This window comes from Microtus ochrogaster, chromosome 7 (assembly GCF_000317375.1).
Source record: "Microtus ochrogaster isolate Prairie Vole_2 chromosome 7, MicOch1.0, whole genome shotgun sequence".
NCBI lineage: Eukaryota > Metazoa > Chordata > Mammalia > Rodentia > Cricetidae > Microtus > Microtus ochrogaster.
In genome coordinates, this window is record NC_022014.1 from 24,851,340 (window position 1) to 24,857,807 (window position 6,468).

At 42.7% G+C, this 6,468-nt stretch overlaps 1 protein-coding gene across 1 annotated transcript; it reads left to right on the forward strand.

Annotated features, from left to right (window-relative positions):
- The first annotated feature begins 3,232 nt into the window (after positions 1-3,232).
- LOC101997531 (olfactory receptor 3A1-like) lies at positions 3,233-4,192 on the forward strand. Its single transcript, XM_005349571.2, has one exon. The coding sequence runs from the start codon at positions 3,245-3,247 to the stop codon at positions 4,190-4,192; it is 948 nt and encodes a 315-aa protein (XP_005349628.1). The 5' UTR covers positions 3,233-3,244.
- The last annotated feature ends 2,276 nt before the right edge of the window (positions 4,193-6,468 follow it).

Genomic DNA, 6,468 nt, shown 5'->3' on the forward strand with positions numbered 1-6,468 from the left:
TTGACATGCCTTGTGGATGTCCTTTTCCAATGAATCTGTCGATTCTTATGACACTTACTGAATTAGTTCTAGGTCTATGCGTAGGACCTACAGGATGACACAGTGAATGTGACCATTGCCTAAGGGGGTTACCAAATTGAATGTCCCCCACCTAACTCACACACAGAGCAGCTAGTCACTATATTGTGGGCATTTGAGATTTTGATTGATACTCTGCCAACTATCCCTGCTGCTGCTGCTCTGCCTAAGTTGCATACAGAAAATTAACTGTGGAGGCAGGGGATGTCTTCAGTATTTAGAGGATCAACTGTTGGCTGGTAGAGAAGAGGTGGGCAGAGGGCCTGCTGCATCAGTGGGGTAGAATCGGACCTGCCCCAGAGAGAACTGAAAAGGAAGTGGGATGTCAGCAAGGAAAACCTCTACGTAGAGATAGCACTAAAGCATGTATAAGTAGACATCGTACCAACAGCCATCATTTGTCCTCACAAAAGGAATGGGACATGTTTAGCTATATGCCATTAAGATTGCTCTCTGTGGGACAGCAAGATGGCCCAGCACACAAAGGCACTTGCTGCCATGCTCAATGACCTGAGTTCAATTCCCAGGACTAACATGGTTGAATAAGAGAAGTGACTCCCCTGACCTATGTACATAAAACAAAAACACACGAGCCATGGCACACATGTATGTCCACATGAATGTTCATCATTACAAATAACTAAATATTTTTTCAAAATTTAAGCATTTATTTATTTATTATTATTATTATTTTAAAAAACCATTGCCAAAGTCATTTGTATTGAGCTGAGCATGCAATTATGCACCAGGAAAGCTTCATGACTGATTTGGTCCCATGGCCTCCTTGCATCATGGTTCACCAGCTTTAGCAACATTGGAACAGCTTTGCCGGGGTAGGACATGGGGACCAGAACTCAGGGAGTTTCACCTGTTGCTGGTGTCTCTCCTGAACGTACGCGGCAACTCACATTTCATCACCTCCCATCCTCAACAAGCTCAGAAGAAAATTCCCAAAGTGCCAAGTTAGCTTTCTAACAGTGAGTCTCTGTTCCTGTTGCATGAGCAGCGGAACGTTTCATGCTTTCTGAAGCTTTTTAGTCATGGTATGACTGACGTGGGCAGCCGAGAAGGGAGTCTGTCTCACAACCTTGTTGGCCGTGTGTCTTCTTTTAAGAATTGCCTATTCAGACTGTTTCCAGGTTTGGTTTTATTTGGTATAGTCTTTATTTAGATCCACCTTTGCTAGTTCTTAGCTACACTTTTAATTGGCCTATGTTTATGAATCAGCTGATAGTTCTTAACCTAAAATCTGTACTTCAAGGCATAACTCCTAAGAGAAATAAAGCAAAAAACTAGATGACTTGCGTGTTTGCTATTGAGTTGTTGACTTTCTTGTATGTTCTGTTTCTTTTGCTATGTTGAAGCTTCTGATTTTAATATAATCCCACTTGTCTATTTTACTTTTGATGAACGTGATTAAGGGACCTTGCCACCTTGCCAATATTGCTGTCTTGAAGTATTTCCCCTATTGTTTTATAGCAGTTTCCTATATTTTCTTTGGGTCTTTTGGTACATTTTAAAAAGATCATTTACATATATGGTGAGGAAAAGGGATTCAGTTTCATTATTCTGCATGTATGTAATGCCTAGATTTAAGATGTTCCTCTTGGGCACCTGGCTAGAAGGACCTCTCTTTAGCGGCCAGACCAGCAGACATATTGCTGGGTTCCTCGTACAAATCTTTTCTCTGACAGCCTCATAGCAATCACACAAAAGCACACCTAGAAAGAATAAGTTTTCCAGTAAGAAAGTCAGGCATTTTATAAATATGGGGTTTGGCACATGGCTCAGTCAGTCTAGGGCTTGCTAAATACACATGGGGGCCTGAGGTTGATTCCCAGCATCCAAGTAAAAACCGCCATGTGTGGTGCCAAGAACCTGTCAAAGAACACACAACAACAACAGCACCAATAATAAGACAGAAATTTAAGTGAGTGTATCAAAGCTAATTTTAATGAAGACATAGATGATTAAAAATTAAATTTTCATGGATATGGCTCCTGGGAGGCAGACCACCCCCCAGCGGAGGCCACACATCCAGGAGTATATGGGTGGCACAAACTGTACTAGATAGCTTAAAAAAAGCAGAGGACATGAAGCTGGGTAGGGAAGGGGCACAGATCTGGGAAGAGTGGGAGTAGGGATGAATATAATCAAAACACATTATATGACATCTTCAAAGAGTTATAAAGATGAGAAAACAAATACATTTGCAATTGAAAAAACAAAAAATTCACAAAAAGTAAAGTCAAAGAAAGGCATTTGCTTGTTAAATAGAAGGTAAACGTTCTGAAAATACTTATCTAAAAATTCTTGGTTTATGGGTAGCTCCTCTCCCTGACTCTCCTTCTCCCATTGTCTCTCCTCTCACTGTGTTGCCTGGTTGGCCTTCAACTTGAATCAACCTCCTTCATGTGTCATGACTGACTTTAATTACCTTTCCTACTTTACTAATTTTCTCATAATTCTGAGTTTCCCATGTTTTTGTCTCCCTCTTGAGTTTTACTTAGACAGTTTCACAGTAGGCAATTTTGGCTTTGTTTTATTTTTCATTGCATTTATTTATCTCACATCTTCTCATGGTGCGTGGAGAAATGTCTGAAGTAATGGTACCATCAGGCAATGAAAAGGTTAGGTTTTGAGGTAAAAGTCAAGAACTGGAGATAATAAGTAAGGTTTGGCCAGAGGAGAGAAAACAGCTGTTTTAGTTAGGGTTTTTATTTCTGTGAAGAGACATCATGACCATGACAGCTCTTATAAAAGAAAACAATTAATTGAGGTGACACCTTGCAGCTTTAGAGGCTTAGTCCATTAACATATGGTGGAGAGCGTGGTGCTGGCTACATCTTGATCGGCAGACAACGACAACGGGAAGTAGCTGTGGCACCAAGCAAAGCTTAAGCAAAAGAGACCTCCAAGCCCACCCCCACAGTTACACACTTCCTCCAACAAGGCCATACCTACCCTGACAAAGTCACACCTCCCAATAGTGCCACTCCCTATGAGCTTATGGGGGCCAATTATATTCAAGCTACCACACTACCGCTGGGACATACATAAGCTTACCTTCAGGCATAGCGTATGAAAATGTACCAGTGTATTTTTACTAACTAATTATAGTAAAGATGGATCGTTTCTACTCTGAAATGTCTTATCACAGGAATTCATGGAGTCCAAATCTGAGAGCAATGGAACAGCAGTTACTGAGTTCATTCTTCTGGGCTTGGTAGAGTCAACAGGGCTGCAGCCAGCCATCTTTGTGATCTTCTTCTTTGCCTACCTGCTCACAGTTGGGGGCAATCTAAGCATCCTGGCAGCTGTCTTGGTGGAACCCAAACTCCACACTCCCATGTACTTCTTCCTGGGGAATCTGTCCATGCTGGATGTGGGGTGCATCAGTGTCACCGTTCCCTCAATGTTGGGTCGTCTCTTGACCCACAAGCGTTCAGTTCCTTATGGAGCCTGCCTCACACAGCTCTTCTTCTTCCATCTGCTGGCTGGCGTTGACTGCTTCCTGTTGACAGCCATGGCTTATGACCGGTTCCTGGCCATCTGCCGGCCCCTCACCTACAGCACCCGCATGAACCACACAGTCCAGAGGATCTTGGTGGCCACATCCTGGGCTTGTGCCTTCAGCAATGCACTAACACACACTGTGGCCATATCCACACTCAACTTCTGTGGCCCCAGTGTGATCAATCACTTCTACTGTGACCTGCCCCAGCTCTTCCAGCTCTCCTGCTCCAGCACCCAGCTCAATGAGCTGCTGCTCTTTGGTCTGGGGGTCCTCATGGCTGGTGCACCTGTGATTCTCATCGTTACCTCCTACATCCACGTGGCAGTTGCAGTTTTGAGAATCCGATCTTCTGAGGGCAGGAAGAAAGCCTTCTCCACGTGTGGCTCCCACCTCACTGTGGTGGGCATCTTCTATGGGACAGGTGTCTTCAGCTACATGAGGCTGGGTTCAGTGGAGGCTTCAGACAAGGACAAGGGCATTGGCATCCTCAACACTGTCGTCAGTCCCATGCTGAACCCACTCATCTACAGCCTCAGGAACCCTGATGTGCAGGGTGCCCTGAGAAGGGTCCTGACAGGAAAGCGAGACATGGCATGAGACTGATCAGGAGGGAAGAAAACACAGTATAAACTGGGCATGGTTGTGCATGCTTGTAATCCTAGCACATGAGAATGGAGGCAGTGGGATGCGAAATTCAGCCAGCAACTCTGAGGGCAGCCTATGCTGCATGATGACCTGTTTCAAGGGGAAGTAAAAAAAAAAATACATTGTTACAAGATTTTTTTCCTTAGAGATTTGTTTTATTTTCCCAAAAGTATTTCTTTAAGTTATGATAAATACAAATTTGGAGCTGAATGAAATAAAAGTTGCGATTTAGATGTATATTTTCTCACATTCTACATAAAATTTACACTATTTTATTATTACAATGGTAAATGAAACTATTCTTTCCAAATATTTGGTAGCAGTTATAAATAAAGTCTTCTAATGTTTAACTGTAAATAATTAAAAATCATTATTATATTAAAAATTGCTGTCTTGAGATGTAGTTTTTGGAGATTCACCTAAGTTTGATTATATTCAAGTAAGTATTTTTCATGATATGACTCAAATAGCAATTCTTTCCAATTCATCTGTTGAATCCCTGACGCCTCCACCCACGATGTGACTTATTTGGAGATGTGGTGATTAGAAAGTAAATGTGCTCCCACGGGTGTGGGTGACCCCACCTCAGGCACTTTGATTAGACACAGTGGGATATTTCTCTAAAAGGAAAAGAAGACAAGTAACTGGGAAGCAGATGTGCTGGGGCAGGACTCCAGGGGGAATCCCACAGGGGTGATGGAAGTAGACATGATTAAAATAATTGTGGATATACATGAAACTCTCAACAGTTTAAAAAATATTTTCTTTCTTTCTTTCTTTCTTTCTTTCTTTCTTTCTTTCTTTCTTTCTTTCTTTCTTTCTCTCTTTTTTACATTAAAAAATTTACACTTCCTTGCCTCCTCCCATTCCCTTCCCGCTCCCCCACTCACCTTCCTCCCTCCCCCTCCCTTCTTAAGAGAGGGCAGGAGACGGGGATGTCCCCAGCTAGGTCCTTGGACAGCAGAACAGAGGTGCCTGAACTGGCCTTGACCTACTATCACACTGATGTTTATCTCGAATATCACCATAGAATCTTCATCCAGCTACGGATGGAGATAGGGACAAAGACCCTCATCAGAGCAATGGACTGAGCTCCCAAGTCTCTTGCCAACCCTAAAATGGCTCCCTTCTTCCCTGCTCCTATATCTGCCCTTCCTCCATCTCCACCCTCCCACTCCCCCAAGCTCTCTCCAGTCTTTCCTTTCTCCCTTCTCTCTCCCCGTCTTCCCTTCACCCAGCCTCACCTCCACCCCTACCCCCACCCCCATGCTCCCAACTTTTGCCCAGCAATCTTGTTTGCTTCCAATTTCTAGGAGGATCTATATATGTTTTTCTTTGAGTTCACCTTGTTATTTGGCTTCTCTAGGCTTGCGAACTATAGGCTTAATGTCCTTTGTTTATGGCTAGAGTCCACTAATGAGTGAGTACATATTCATATTCATCTTTTTGTGTCTGGGTTATTTCACTCAGGATAGTACAGCTGTCAGAATGACTAAAATCAAAAACACCAAATGATAGCCTATGCTGGAGAGGATGTGGAGTAATGGGAACACTCATCCATTGCTGGTGGGAATGCAAACTTGTGCAACCACTTTGGAAATCAGTGTGGCGGTTTCTCAGGAAATTGGGAATCAACCTACCTCAGGATCCAGCAATACCACTCTTGGGAATATACCCAAGAGATGCCCTATCATACTACAAAAGCATTTGTTTAACTATGTTCATAGCAGCATTATTTATAAAAGCCAGAACCTGGAAAAATATTTATTTTCAAGCAAAAAAAAAAAGATATCAGTGATGACGGTGAAATGAGGTTGTGGTGGGGTTGTAATCCAATGAGGGGTCTCATGAGACTCAGGACCCTCAACCGTCCTCACTCCCTGACATGTGAAGATGCAGTAGGAAGGTGACTGTCTGACTCCAAGAGAAGAAACTTCATCAGAACCCAGTCATGGCAGCAACTGGATCTTGAACATTAAAAAAAAAATAGTTAAAATGTAACTATATCATTTCAACTCTTCCCTTCCCTCCATCCAACACCTTCCATGCCTCCTCCCTCTCCATTTCATGATTTCTTATTGGTATTGTTACAGATACATAAATGTATAAATAAATGAATACACTTGCTGTGTCCATTAAGTTCTGCTTGTATGTATATGATTGCAGGGCTGACCACTTGGTACTGAATGACCAGTTAGAGGACTCATTCTTGGGAAAGACTTATTCTC